Genomic DNA, 15,225 nt, shown 5'->3' with positions numbered 1-15,225 from the left:
CCTAGAAGATAAAGCACGAGCCTGGGAGCCTGAAGGACCTGGGTTCTAATCCTGACTCTGCCACCTGTCTGCTCTGTGACCTCGGGCAAGTCACTTCTCTTCTCTGTACCTCAGTTACCTCATCTGTAAAATGGGGATTATGACCATGAGCCCCATGTGGGGCATGCACTCTGCCCAACCTGATTAGCTCATATCTCCTGCAGAGCTTAGTAAAGTAGTTGACAAATAGCGAGCACACAAATACCATAAAACAAAAAAAGGGATCAGAGGGGAAGTGCTACCTAGCCTCTCTTGGGTGGGGACTGCCTTCTTAAAGCCCTGGGGTGGGGGTGGGGGCGGGGTCCTCCCCAAAAACGTCCCAGTGAACTCAGACAAGTGACCAGAAAGTTCCCCACCTGGCGTGAAGTAGGTTTAATTGAAGAAATGAATATTCAGTATTGTCACTGTAAAAGGTGCACAAGGACTTGCGGAACCAGCAGCTTGGCTACCTCAGGCCCTCTGGCCTGTCTGGGGGGCCAGATCCACCCCCCACACACATACACTCTCACACACTGACACCCACAGACACCCACACACACACCTCATACCACTTTTCCTTTCTCTCCCCATCAGCCCACAAAGCAAGTTCATTGGTGAGGGTTCGAACCCAAGTCTCCCGACAAGGCCTCAGGCCCCCCCGCACCCACTGCTCTGGGCAGACCCCGGCCCGGGCAGGTTGCCCACCCCACACTCCCACCTCAGGCACCTTTCCTCCCCGTCAGGAGCCCCAGACCGGCCCAGCTCAGCCGCCAGATGGGAAGTAGTGGATGGGAAGGGGGAGACAGCATTCCAGGCCCTGGGGCGAGGAGGCACAAACACCCACGTGCAGGCAAACTTGTGCACACATGTATGCAAGCACACGCATACATGTGCGTGCCCCAAAACACACATCTCCCTCTAGTTTCCCCAGAGTTCAAGGAACCAGAACCTGTCCCCCTGGCGAAAGCAGGCAAGGCAAACCCCGAGAGTGGAGACAGGCCCGAAAGGGTGCTTGGGTCCTGGGGGTGAGGAGAAAGGGGAGGTTGCCCTGGAGCCCTAGCAGAGGCCACGTCCTGCCGCAGAGCAGGGGTCCAGGTGGGTCGGGCGTCACCCCCAGCTTCCCCCCAAAGGAAAGTCCGGTCGGAAGAAGCTCACCGAGGTGGCCGCGGTCTGAGCAGAGCGATGGCCGACCCCAAACTGCCCCAGGGCCGGAGCGGACAGACCCCGGAGCGGAGGACGGCCCAGCCGTGGCCTAAATGACGATGGTCCGGCCGCTCTGAGAACTTCTCTCCTGGCGGAAGGGCAGGGGAGGAAGAGACATGGGAGAGAGACTCAGTCGAGTGGAGTGGCAGGGTCGGGTGGGAAGGGGCGGGACCCACTCTGCTTCTCTGATCCCCCACCTCCCCAGACTAATTCGCAGACAGGGCTCGGCCAAGCCCAGCTGGCATCTCTCCACCCATTCTGGTGCCCTCTCGGCTCACCGACCGCCTCTCCACGCTCCCCCGGCTCTGCTCCCGCTTGCCCGGAACAACTTCCAGTGACCGGTAGCTGGGGGGCTTCTCTTCGGCCCAGCGGGGCGGTGGCTGGGTGCCGGGCCAGCGCGGGCACTTCTCATCCTCAGAGCTCCAGGAGCTGCGGGCGGAGGGCGGCGGGGGCGAGTGGCTGCGGGGCCGGCGGCGAGGAGGGCCGCGGGGCGGGCGGCGGGATGGGGGACTGTCCGCTCGGTGCCGCTGACGCCTCCGGCTCCGGGATTGGGCACGGGGCCTGTGGGACCCCTCACTGGAGTAGCCTCCAGGCGGGCTCCGGCGCCCGCTGTGCCCCCGACGGCTGCCCACCCTCCCCGAGGTCCCCCGGGCCTCCCGCTCCCAGTGCCAGGCCCCGCGGGAGAAGTCGGCGCTGGGGTAGTCCTCCTCCTCCTCCTCCTGCCAGCCCCATCCACCGGGCCCGGCCTTTCTCCTGCCACCCTTTTCCTCGCGGGGGTCCCGCGGGCCCCTGGCCAGATGGGAGGAGCGGCTGGTGCCCCGAGAGGGCGGGGGGTCACGGACCAGCGGGGGCAGCTGGATAACCCGGCGCTCCACGACCTCGGGGCCCAGGGAGGAGAGCACACTGCCAGGATGGGCAAGCCCGGCGGGCAGTGCCAGGGGCGGCGGCAGGGGCTGGGCGGGGTTGAGGCTCCTCAGCTCCTTCTCCAGATAGTCCAGGACTCCGTTGGCAGGCGGGCGGGCGGAACCCACAGACGGGGGATGGAGGCCGGCCTGTTGGGACAGATCTGAGCACAGACAGACAGAAGGATGGCCAGCTGGAACCGTCAAGTCCCAGCCGGGGCCCTCCCCCTCCCCCCGCCCCCCAGCCCCGGAGCCGGGGAGGTGGGTAGTCCCCTCCCCACCCCCGTTTCCTGACCCTGCCCTCCCACCCTGGCGCTGGAGCTTGCCTCTCTGCAGCAGGGGGTTCAGCGGGTAGGAGGAAGATCGGCAGCTCCCTTCGGCCCCCCAGGCCGGGGGCTGCTCCAGAAACTGGGACATTAGGGACCGAGCCTGCTTCATGTAGCGCTGCCGGGCCAGGGCTGTGCGGCGGAATGGGGGGAAAGGGGAAACCGTTACCCCCTCTCTTGGGGATGGGGGGTGGTCCCCTCATATGATGGAGGGACCACAGGGGTTTAGGAGGCCCCCCAGCCTCACCCCAGCTCCGCTCCAGGACTAGACTAGCCTGGTTTCCTCCCCGTTTTCCCTCCACCACCTTCCCTCTCCTTCCCATGGGGCCTCTTGAACAGCCCCTGGCAGTCGTCCGGAAGGCGACTTCCCGAAGTTTGTTCTCCGGCTTTCCCTTCTTCCACCTTGCTGAGGAGGAGCCCCTCCATCCCTGCCCCCATCCCCCTCACCTTCCCTGGGTCTTCACATCCCCAGGCTGAGACCCCCCCCACCCCCAACTCTGCATTCAGTTCCCATTTCTGAAGCATCCCGAATGGGGCCTCGTTGATTCCCAAAGACAGCCGGGAGCATCGTCATTTTTACAGCAGGCGCCTTGAGGAGTCAGGGTCACCCGGCCCCCCCGGTCCCACCCCCTGAAGCTCAGAGAGGTTAAGGGTCTTACCCCAGGTCACGCGGCAGGCCACTCCTCCGGGTCCCCACCCACTCACCTTCCTCGGGGCAGCAGCAGCGGGTGGGGCAGCAGGGGCACCGGACGTAGCAGCAACAGCACTGCGGGCAGCCCTGGCACCAGCACACGCCGACCAGCACGAGCAGGACCACCGCTCCGAGGAGGATGAAGATGACTGTGAGCCAGTCTGCACGGAGTCCGGCGGCGATGCCGGCGGGGAAGGAGAGAAGGAGGGTGGGAGGGAGGGTCAGGCCCGTTGCCCCTCTGACGGCCAGCCTGTCCCCAGAGTTACCCGCTTCCCTCCCTGGGGGGGGGGGTCTGCCCAGGCCCCGGCCCACAGAGCAGTAGGGGCAGCAGCAGAGGATACTCACGCAAGACAGTGAGCTTCACTTCCTTGTCGGGGTCCCCCGACGTGTCCCCGGGGGCCTCGATGGTACAATAGTACACGCCATGATCCCACCACATAACCTCGTTGATCACCAGGTCTGCCCCTGGTGAGGGAGAGGGGGTGAGGCAGTGGGGGGGCTGGGGGTCCGGACCGCCCCCCCCCCGGCCCCAGGGCTCCCGAGCAGCCCGGCGGAGCCCTTCCTTCCTGAGCAGGTGGGGGCAGGGTCTCTCTTTGAGGAGAGAGACTCGCAGGGGGTGGGAAGACTGTCACCCGGGGAGGCACTGAGTAGACTTCCGTGACAGCGGGCATCCAGACTACCCTGCCTTGGACGGTGCCAACGCAGAGGGGCCCGGTTCAGGGTGAGATGGCCCCCGTGGTGGTGTGTAACTGACCGGCTGGGCTGCCAGCCTCACTCACCCCAGGCTCCGACAAAGCCCGAGAGTTTCCAGTCAGGGTCGAAAGGACCCAAACTGGCGACTGCCAACACCCCCCGCTAACACCCTGCCAGGCTGAGCAACCACCCCTCTTCCCCACCCCCAACCTGTCCTTCCCCATGCTCAGGGTGCCGCATCAGGCATGAAGGAGGAGGGTCCTCCCGGCGGGACACTGCCCTCAGAACAACTGTCCAAATCCTGCTGGGCTTGACGGGAGCTGTGAACTGCAACCCAGACTTGCCCGATGCCTGCCCCCCGAAGAGCCGAGACCACGTGGGCCCCGGAGGGCACACGGAGGTCCCGAAGCAAGAAGGGCAGACCCTCGGGGACAAGGGCAGACAGACATAACGGCCACCTAAACTGGGTTCTCCCCAGGTTCTGATCTGTAGGGTTGACTGCTGCCAAAGTGGCAATCCTCTCCGCCGCTGGGGCAGAAACCCGCCTCAAGGGCAAGCCGGCAAGACCACCCAGAGGCCCTTGGTGAGCCCTAGGTCCGGCTCATAAACTCCCATCCCCCAGTCCAGCCCGGCCCACTCACGGTTCTGGATGGTGATCTTGCGCTGACGGTACTCCCCGCCCAGCACCGGCTCATTCTGGCCCCGCCTCTGGGCCACGACCCGCACCTCCCGCTGGCCATCGTTGCAGTCGTTGGAAGGGTCCTGGCCCAGCGCCAGGGCCGCTTGATATGCTAGTGGCACGGAAGACACCACCCTGGCACCATTCATTCATTCATTCATTCACTCAATCATAAATTATTTATTGAGTGCTTATGGTGTGCAAAGCGCTTGGGAGAGTAGTCACCAAGCAAGGGGACGCCTCTTGGCCCAGACCCTCAGACCCCGGATCCGTGGGAGCAGAACGGGGGCCACCAACTCCCGCCCACCACTGCACTGGGTGGGAGCCAATTATTATCGTTATGGTATTTAAGAGCTTACTTCCTGCCAAGTGCTGTTCTAAGCAGTGGGATAGATCCAAGTTTCTCAAGTTGGACACGGTCCCTGTCCCTCACAGGGCTCACGGTCTACGTAGGAGGAAGTAGGCTTTAATCTCCATTTTTCAGATGTGGTAGCAGGCACAGAGAAGTTAAGTGTCTTGCCCGAGGTCACGCAGGAGGCACATGGAAGAACCGGGATTAGAACCCAAGTCCTCTGACTCTTTCCGCTAAGCCATGCAGTTTCTCATGGCAAGGGCCTTCCGCTCTGCACCAAACCCACTCTGGACCACCGGCTTCAGGGTTCACCACCGGTACTTACCTAGTAGTAATAATAATAATAATGGGAAGCAGTGTGGTCTAGTGGAAAGAGACAAAGCTCGGGAGTCAGAGGACCTGGGTTCTAATCCCGGCTCTGCCGCTAGTCTGGTGTGTGAACTTGGGCAAGTCGCTTCACTTTTCTGTGCCTCAGTTCCCTCCTCTGTAAAACGGGGATTACAACTAGGCACCCCATGTGGGACAGGGACTGTGTCCAACCCGATGAGCTTGTAACTACTCCAGCTCTTAGTATGGTGTTTGGCACATAGTAAGGGCTTAACAAATACCTTCTAAAAAACCGTGGTATTTGCTAGGCATTTACTCTGTGCCAAGCTCTGGGGTTGATAGAGAAGCAGCGTGGCTCCGTGGAAAGAGCCCGGGCTTGGGAGTCAGAGGTCATGGGTTCGACTCCCGGCTCTGCCACTTGTCAGCTGTGTGACTGTGGGCAAGTCACTTCACTTGTCTGTGCCTCAGTTACCTCATCTGTCAAATGGGGATTAACTGTGAGCCTCACGTGGGACAACCTGATTACCCTGTATCTCCCCCAGCGCTCAGAACAGTGCTCTGCACATAGTAAGCGCTTAACAAATATCAACATTATTATTATATGAGATAAACAGATCAGATCTGCTCTCTTCCCCCACTACCTCCAGTTCATGCTCTCCCCTCTCCCCAAACTGTACCCCTCTCACAACGCTCCCTCCTCTCAACCCCAGCCTGTAACGGCCTTATTTATTCCACTTATTCATTCATCGTAGGCTCATTTTTGTTAGCAGTTCTACCTCGGCCTTCCATTTTATTCCCCTCGCCCAGGTGCCCCACGGCGGGGGTCTGACCTGCCCGCCCCCGACTGATCGTAAACTTTCTGAAGGCAGGGTCCGGGTCTTTGACTTTTGTGGAATGGCTCCGATTTCCCGGCCCGGTGCTCGAGCCGGCACACCGCACGCAGCCGGAGCCCGGCATCTGTCAGCCCGGCCCCGGGGCAGAGGGGATGTGGTAAAGGGCCGGCCGGTGGTTCTGAACTTCCTTCCACTGCCCCCGTCCCGGGCAGAGGACACACTCACAGGCAGAGTAGTAGTCGAAAATGGGATCTTTGCAGAAGGACTTGAAGCGCCAAGTGACCACAACGTCTTGCAGCTGGGCGGAAGTGGTGTAGTCGCACTTGAGGACGACGGAGGCGAAGAGCATGGCGTAGCGCTCGGTGTCCTGCACCGTCACCAGCAGGGAGAGGCATCCTGCGGCCGGGACACGGAGGGCGAAGGCTGAAGGGAGGCCGACGGGCCCCTAGCCGTCCAGGCAAAAAACTCCGGGGACGCCACGGGGGCTGGGAGAATGAATCTCCCCCTTCCTCTTTCTCATCTCTCCCGCCTCCGGCCCCTGGCTAGCACAGTTCCCCTGACCTGGAACTTCCCCACTGTCCCCAGTCCGCCAGACTTCCCCTCTCCCCCAAAAGCCTCCTAAAATCCTACCTCCACCAGGAAGCCTTCCCCGATCAATCTCCTCTTTGTCAGATCATCTTCTCTCAAACACCACCTCGCACCGACACACTCACCCCCTTCCCGCTTCATGTACCTCTTTGGCACCGACTGATTTACATATCGTACTATTAAATCATTTATTTAATCATCCACTCCTCTTTCCAGGCCCTTCTTTTCATCCTCTCAGTAAATTATCTTGCACAGGCCTAACTGTGGAATCTGTTATATTTTTACTATGTGCCGAGCACTGTGTTAAGCCCTGGGGGAGACACGAGAGCACCAGGTCGAGGTAATCGGTTTAGCTTGTTGAGGGCAGAGATAATGTCATTTACTTTGACTGTACCAAACTCTCCCAAAAGCTTCGCTGAGCATTCTGTGCAAAGTAGGCTCAGGAAGTAGTGGTGACTGACTGGCTGGTTGGTCATGTCCCTCAGATGGTTTTCTGTTGACATTGAAGGGGAAAAGAAGAAATGGAGGGAAGGAAAGGTCTAGTTGAGTTGAGGGGTGGTCTGCAGCACCTCCCGCTTAGTCGGTCAATCAGCTGTATTTACTGAGTACTTACTGTGTGCAGAGCACTGTATTAAGCTCAAGTCACTTCCCTGTAGCTCAGTTTCCTCAACTGTAAAATGGGGATTCAATCCCTGTCTTCCCTCCCTCTTAATCTGTGGGATCTGATTATCTTGTATCTGCCCCAGTGCTTAGTACCGTGCTTGACGTTTAATAAGTGCTTAGTAGCAAATACCACACTTATTATCAGTACAGTGCCCTGCACCCAGGGGCACTCAACAATAATATTAATAACTGCAGCATTTGTTAAGCACTTACTATGTTCCAGACACTGTACTAAACTCTGGGGTGGATACACATAAGTTAGGCTGGACACAATCCCTGTTCCAAGTGGGGTTCACAGTCTCGATTCCCATTTTACAGTTGAGGCAACTGAGACACAGAGAAGTGAAGCGACTTGCCCGAGGTCACACAGCAGACAAGTGGCAGAGCCGATACTAGAGCCCCCAACCTGTGCTCTCTCCACTGCACCTTGCTACTTCCAACACACTACGCTGCTTCCCGGTAGCCACAGGGGAACTTGGTCTGCTTTCTGGGAACCCAGGTTGGCCCAGAGACCCAGGCCCCTGCATCTTTGGTCTCAGGCCAGGGGCAAGGGGCCCCGCAAGCCAACTGAGCGGACAGGAACTGCTGGAGCGGGCCATGACGGACTGGTCTTTCCAGACTGGGTTGCTCCACCACTAGAAACCAAAATCCACTAGGCCAATCCACCAGGCCTGTATCCTTTCTCAGCTAGATAAGGCCCCGGAGGTATTTATACTGGTGACTAGAGCAGCCCCACCTTAGATAACCATGCAAGCACTTCCCGGCTGGCAGTCCAGGGGAGAGGGGCAGGGTGGAAGTACTCCAGATTACCTCCTATCGACCCCTGTGTTTAGTACAGTGCCCGGCGCGTAGTAAACTCTTAATAAGTACCATTAAAAAAAAAAGAACCAGGACAAGCTCTCTCGAAATTGCAACACTGTAGGAAAAAATAAGCGGCCAAATTCTTCTCCTTTTGGAAAAGGAGAAGTGGCCTCTACGAGCGTCAGAGGGACATGATCACTCGTTCAGTGAAGAGACTCACATGCGATGGCGTCATTTCCCACAGCAAAACTTCTAGGTTCCAGCCACACGGATGAAAGCTTCCTATCTCAACCACATTCATTCAATCTTATTTATCGAGCACTCACTGTGCACGGAGCACTGTACTGAGCCCTCGGGAGCACACGATACAAACAATAAACAGATACGTTCCCTGCCCGTTACGAGCTTAGGGTCTCGAGAGGCCTCGCTTTCGGTCTAATACTAAGATACCAAATCAATCGATGGTATTTATTGAGCACCTACTGAGTAGATACAGGTTGTATTGTGTGAAGAGCAAAGTACTAAACCCTAGGGTGTGTACAACAGAGTTGGTAAACATGTTCTCTGCCCACAGGGAGCTTACTGACTAGAGGGGAAGACAGATATTAATATAAATAAATAAATTACGCCTATGTACATAAGCGCCATGGGGCTGAGGGTAGGGTAAATTAGCAAAATAATATACTAAAGAGGTAGTAAGGCTCAGTGGAAGAGCAGAGTTTGGGAGACTGAAGGCCTGGATTGTAGTCCCAGCTCTTTCCCTCATCTGCTGGATGACTCTCCGGGGCCTCAGATTCCTCATCTGTAAAATGGGGAGAAAGTGTCCACTCTCCCTTTTAGACTGTGAGCCCTGAGGGAAGAAGTGACTGCCCAGTCTGATGATCTCGGCTCTAGCCCAGCACGGGATTTTTCTGAGAAGCAAAAATGTAGGAACGATAATGAAAATACCCTCGATAATAATGATGATGATGGTGTTGGTTTCGCGCTTCCAAGCACTGGGGTAAATACAGGACAATCATGCTGGACACAGTCCCTGTTCCACATGGGGCTCACAGCCCCCACGGCCGCCCCCGGCTGATAAATCAATCCGATAACAAACACACTGTCTCCTTGAGAGGGGGAATGGAGACCTTCATTACTGACTCTGACCTCCCTATTGTCAGTTACCCAACACATAATGACCGCATTAGTGGCTCTGAGAAATAAATATGTGGTTTTCAAAACTCTTTTCCTTCTGGGAAATGGTGCTGTTCAACCAGGATGGAATTTTTACATTATTCTGGCAGAGGAGGATAGACAATGGGCCGGAGTGAGTTGTTAGAGAAACAGAGCGGCCTAGTGGAAAGAGCACTAGCTTGGGAGTCCGAGAATCTGGGTTCTAATGGTTCTGCATGAACACTTCACTTCTCTGAGCCTCAGTTCCCTCAACTGCAAAATGGAGATTCAAAATCTGTGCTCCTCGCTACTTAAACTGTGCGCCCCACGTGGGCCCTGATTATCTCATATCTACCCCAGAGCTTAGTTCAGTGCTTGGCATATAATAAGCGCTTAACAAACACCACAATTATTATCACTGTTTTTCTTACCTGATTTCCTTTCTCCTAAATAAATAATTATGGTATTTTCTAAGTGCTTACTATGTGTCAGACACTGTACTAAGCACTGGGGTGGATATAAGCAAAGCAGGTTGGACACAGTCCCTTATCCCACGTGGGGCTCACGGTCTCAATCCCTATTTTACAGTTGAGGTAACCGAGGCCAAGAGAAGTGAAGTGATTTGCCCAAAGTGACGCAGCAGACAAGCGGCAGAGCAGGGATTAGAACCCATGACCTTCTGACTCCCAAGCCCGTGCTCTATCCACTATGTCACGTTGTCTGTAGCCTGCAAAACCTTCTGCTTCTCTCAAAGTGCCTAATGCGTTGGAATCAGGAATTGATCTAGCAATAATATTTACTGAGTTCTCACTATGTGCGGGGAATGTGCCCGTTTCTGGTTATATTGTACTCCCCCAAGTACTAAGTTCTGTGCTCTGCACACAGTAGTTGCTCAATAAATACAATAATAATAATAATAATGTTGGTATTTTTTAAGCGCTTACTATGTGCCGAGCACTGTTCTAAGCGCTGGGGTAGATACAGGGTAATCGGGTCGTCCCACGTGGGGCTCACAGTTAATCCCCATTTTACAGATGAGGTAACTGAGGCACCGAGAAGTGAAGTGACTTGCCCACAGTCACATAGCTGACAAGTGGCAGAGCCGGGATTCGAACTCATGACCTCTGACTCCCAAGCCCGTGCTCTTTCCACTGAGCCACGCCAAATGTCTATCTGACCGAGAGCTGTACTGGGCTAACTAGCCCTCCCAACTCTAAACACCTTATGGAGACTCCCTCTAATTTTTAATTAATTGATTTATTTTTATAATGATGAGCACGTTGTCAATTGGATGAACTAAGGAAAACACCAGCAGACCCCCAGCCATCCAGATTGAAACACTCTTGTCTCCTAGTGCCTCCCCCCTCCATCCATTGTTAATAATAATAATTGTGGTATTTGTTAAGCACTTACTGTACTCCAAACACTGTGCTAAGTGCTGGGGGGGGTGAATACAAGCAAAGGACACAGTCCCTTGCCCCGTGTGGGGCTCACCGTCTCAATCCCCACTTTACAGTTGAAGTAACTGAGGCCCAGAGAAGTGAAGTGATTTGCCCAAGGTCACACAAAAGCTAAGCGGCAGAGCCGGGATTAGAACCCATTCTAGTGAACCCACTCTTTCCTTTCAGGCTTTTGTTGGAATGGTTTCTAATTTTAACCCACCATCGGACGGGGCTCCCACCAAACCCAAAACATGATGGAAAGGAATTTCCAGCTTCACCCGGTTCGGGGCTGGGCCTGGGCAGCAGAGGCAAGAAGCTGCTTTGTCAAAGTCCCAAGCGTACCCTACCAATCAGTGGTATTTATTGAGCGCTTACTGTGTGCAGAGCACTGGTCTAAGCACTTGGGAGAGGACAAACAAGATGCATTCCCCGCCCACAACAAGCTTACTGTCTAGAGGGGGAGAGAAGCATGAATAGAAATAATAATAATAATAATGACGATGGTATTTGTTAAGTGCTTACTATGTGTCATGCACTGTTCTAAGAGCTGGGGTAGCTACAAGGTTGTCCCACGTGGAGCTCAGTCGTAACCCCCATTTTACAGATGAGGCAACTGAGGCACAGAGAATAATAATAATGTTGGTATTTGTTAAGTGCTTACTATGTGCCGAGCACTGTTCTAAGCGCTGGGGGAGATACAGGGTAATCGGGTTGTCTCACTTGGGGCTCACACGTTTAATTCCCATTTTACAAATGAGGTAACCGAGGCACAGAGAAGTTAAGTGACTTGCCCAAGGTCACACAGCAGACAAGGGGCGGTGGCGGAATTCGAACCCACGACCTCTGACTCCCAAGCCCGGGCTCTTGCCACGCTGCATCTCATTTAATAAATTAAGGATATGGACTTGAGTGGCCTGGGGGGCTTCCCTGCTCCATCCGAGGCTGGAGATGGGACCAGGCGGGCGATGAGAGAGGCGGGTTTGAGGGGACAAAAAGTCGGGGGGCTTCGACAGGTCGCGGGGGGGGGGAATTAATGAATTAATTCATTCAATCGTATTTATTGAGCGCTTACTGTGTGCAGGGCACTGGACTAAGCGCTGGGAAAGTCCAAATGGGCAACAGATAGAGACAATCCCTGCCCAACGACAGGCTCACAGTCTAAAATAATAATAATAATAATGTTGGTATTTGTTAAGCGCTTACTACGTGCAGAGCGCTGTTCTAAGCGCTGGGGTAATAATAATGTTGGTATTTGTTAAGCGCTTACTATGTGCCGAGCACTGTTCTAAGCGCTGGGGTAGACATAGGGGAATCAGGTTGTCCCACGTGGGGCTCACAGTCTTAATCCCCATTTTACAGATGAGGGAACTGAGGCACGGAGAAGTGAAGTGACTTGCCCAGGGTCACACAGCCGACAAGTGGCAGAGCTGGGATTCGAACTCATGAGCCCTGACTCCAAAGCCCGTGCGGAATGAGGTTGTCCCACGTGAGGCTCCCAGTCTTCATCCCCATTTTCCAGATGCGGGAACTGAGGCCCAGAGAAGTGAAGTGACTCGCCCACAGTCACACAGCTGACAGGTGGCCCATCCGGATTCGAACCCAAGACCTCTGACTCCCAAGCCCGGGCTCTTTCCATCGAGCCACGCTGCTTCTCTAAAAGGGGGGGGGGGGGGGAGACAGTCAGCCAAATGAAACAAGGAGACAAAATGCCCAGGGGGGGAGAAATGGGGGAGAGGGAAGAGGATGGAGAGTGGGGGGTGGGATGAAGGGGAGTGGGGCAGGCCAGGGTGGGAAGGGAGGGGGTTGGTGGATCCGTGGACAGGCTTCCCGGAGGACAGAGCCATGATCCCGGCGCCCCCTCCCCAAGGAAGCCCCGCGGGTGGGCTCTTACCTGGTAGCCAGGTAGCCAGGAGAAGCAGGAGGGACCCCCCCGCCCGCCCCATGGCGCCTCCAGGCCTGCTCCTTCTCCTTCGGCCAGCGGGCCCCGAAGGGGTGGGGGTGGGAGGGGATCCACCTGTCTGCCCCGCCCCACCCCGACCTCACCTGCATCCCCGGATCCGCCCCGCCCCTCCCGCTCCAGCCCCGCCCCCTGAGCTCACCTGGCTCCCCCCCATCCCTCGGAGACCCCCCCCCCCCGTCCCCCACCAGCTGCCACGAAACTTCTCTTTTCCAAAAATCAAACTTCCAACTGACCGGATCTCTCTCCAAGAATAACCCCTCCAGTCCCCTCTTCCTTCCCTCCTTTTCCAAATTCAAACGGAGAAGCAGCGTGGCTCAGTGGAAAGGGCCCGGGCTTTGGAGTCAGAGGTCATGGGTTCGAATGCCGGCCCTGCCACTTGGCAGCTGTGTGACTGTGGGCGAGTCACTTCACTTCTCCGGGCCTCAGTTACCTCATCTGTAAAATGGGGATTAAGACCGTGAGCCCCACGTGGGACAACCTGATTCCCCTGTGTCTACCCCAGCGCTTGGTACAGTGCTCTGCACATAGTAAGCGCTTAACAAATACCAACATAATAAATAATGGAGGTTGTGATTCTTGTGTGCCTGGGACTCTCCGGGTGGCCTTGTTTCTGTGTCTCTGTGTTTCACATCTGAGGCTGTCTCCTCGTGTCTCTGTTTCCAAACTTGCATTTGTCTCTTCCTCCTGTGGATTTCTGAATCTCTGTGTTCATTTGATTCATTCAATAGTATTTATTGAGCGCTTACTCTGTGCAGAGCACTGTACTAAGCGCTTGGAATGTACAAATGGGCAACAGATAGAGACAGTCAGTCCCTGCCCACTGACGGGCTTACGGTCTAATCGGGGGAGACAGACAAAAACAATAGCGGTAAATAGAATCGAGGGGATGAACATCTCATTAAAACAATAGCAATAAATAGAATCAAGGTGATGGACATCTCATTAACAAAATAAATAGGGTAATAAAAATATATACAATTGAGCGGACAAATGCGTTCTCTCTACGTGTTCTCTCGGAGGCATATGCGTCTCTATGGGCATCTCCACCTCTCCTTCTCTGGGTTCGGTTCTCTCTGTGGGTCTGTTTTTTTACATCTGTCTCTCGGTGTCTTCTGAGCTTTGGTGGTTTTTCCCGTTTTCTACCGTTCCGAGATGCCCTAGAGTGTCTTTCCTGGAAATAAACAAGACAAGACTCTCTCCTCCCCTGCTGATCCACTTCCCCCACCCGACTCCAGCCACCGGCTGTCTCCTGCCTCCTCACCGCCGGTATTTGTTAAGCACTTACTAAGTGTCAAACATTGCACTGAGCACGGGGGTAAATGTGATATAAGCAGATTGGACACAGTCTCCGTCCGATTCTCAGTCTAAGACAGAGGGGAAAAAAAGATATTGAATCCCAATTTAACAAATGAGGAAACTGAGGTCCAGAGAACTTAAGTGCCCAAGGTCCCCCAGAAGGCAAGTGGTAGAATTGGGATTGGAGCCCAGGTCTTCTGACTCCCAGGCCTGTGCTATTTTCACTAGGCCACATTGCTTTGTTTTTTTAATGGTATTTCTTAAGCACTTACTACGTGTCAAACACCATTCTAAGCACTGAGGTAGGTACAAGTTTCTTAGTTTGGACTCGGTTCCTGTCCTGCACAGGGCTCACAGTCTAACTAGGAGGGAGAACAGGTATTCAATCCCCATTTTACAGTTGAGGAAAGTGAGGCATAGAGAAGTTAAGTGACTTGCCCAAGGTCATTCAGCAAGCAATTGGCAGAGCTGGGGTTAGAACCCAGGTCCTTCCATTCATTCATTCGGTCATATTTCCTGGATGCTTACTGTGTGCAGAGCACTGTACTAAGCACTACTGTTGCACGATACAACAATAAAGACACATTACCTGCCCACGATGAGTTTACGGTCTAGAGGGGGAGACAGACGTTATTATAATTAAATAAATGACGGATGCGGACGTAAGTTCTGTGGGGCTGAGAGGGGGAATGAATAAATGGAGCAAGCCAGGGAGAAGGAGAAGGAAGTAGGTCAACACCCAGGCCCAGGCTTTTTCCACTCAGTCACACTGCTTCTTGCGCTAGCCTGCAGGGCTCTGGACAAAGTGGGCTTCTCAAGGGGCCAGGTTGTCTGGCTGCTGCCTCCCCTTTCCCCACCTCACGTCAGCAGCGACGTGGCTCAGTGAAAAGACCATGAGTTTAGGAGTCAGAGGTCATGGGTTCTAATCCCAGCTCCACCACTTGTCATCGCTGTGACTTTGGGCAAGTCCTTCTCTGTGCCTCAGTTACTTCATCTGTAGAATGGTGATTAAGACTGTGAGCCCCGTGTGGGACAACCCGCTAACCTTGTATCTAACCCAGTGCTTAGAACGGTGTTTGGCACGTAGTAAGTGCTTAACAAATACCATTATTATTATTATTACTAATAATAATAATAACCCCCTCTATAGCACCCTGACTGTGCGTGTAGAGGGTGTTGGCTCACAACGGCCCCCTCCAAGATGGTGTCCATGAAATTCAGGTGTCTACAATGCATTGAACTGAGGTCAATGGGGATGTGTTGGTAATCGGGGAAATGGAAGAGCTTTTATTTTCA

The 15,225-nt window shown here is 54.9% G+C and overlaps 1 protein-coding gene across 1 annotated transcript; it reads right to left on the bottom strand.

The window, feature by feature from the left end:
* Positions 1–395: 395 nt before the first annotated feature.
* Positions 396–12,616, bottom strand: ILDR1 (immunoglobulin like domain containing receptor 1). The gene is made up of 8 exons (XM_039914338.1): positions 12,565–12,616; positions 6,250–6,447; positions 4,475–4,624; positions 3,486–3,605; positions 3,155–3,301; positions 2,450–2,581; positions 1,500–2,287; positions 396–1,309 (listed from the first exon to the last, which is right to left on the bottom strand). The coding sequence occupies exons 1-8, from the start codon at positions 12,614–12,616 to the stop codon at positions 1,271–1,273; spliced, it is 1,626 nt and encodes a 541-aa protein (XP_039770272.1). The 3' UTR covers positions 396–1,270.
* Between the last annotated feature and the right edge of the window lie 2,609 nt (positions 12,617–15,225).

Source organism: Ornithorhynchus anatinus, chromosome 16, assembly GCF_004115215.2.
Source record: "Ornithorhynchus anatinus isolate Pmale09 chromosome 16, mOrnAna1.pri.v4, whole genome shotgun sequence".
In the NCBI taxonomy this organism is placed as follows: Eukaryota; Metazoa; Chordata; class Mammalia; order Monotremata; family Ornithorhynchidae; genus Ornithorhynchus; species Ornithorhynchus anatinus.
This window is presented reverse-complemented; position numbering and strand designations above follow the sequence as displayed.

What these genes read in the sequence shown, in the direction of transcription:
- ILDR1 (XM_039914338.1), bottom strand. Translation starts at nt 12,616, where the DNA reads ATGGGGCGGGCGGGGGGGTCCCTCCTGCTTCTCCTGGCTACCTGGCTA. An exon ending in AGTGAAGCTCACTGTCTTGC is followed by an intron (nt 3,302 to 3,485) that starts GTGAGTATCCTC and finishes GACTCCGTGCAG; the next exon opens with ACTGGCTCACAGTCATCTTC. An exon ending in GGAGCGTGGAGAGGCGGTCG is followed by an intron (nt 1,310 to 1,499) that starts GTGAGCCGAGAG and finishes CCCTTCCGCCAG; the next exon opens with GAGAGAAGTTCTCAGAGCGG.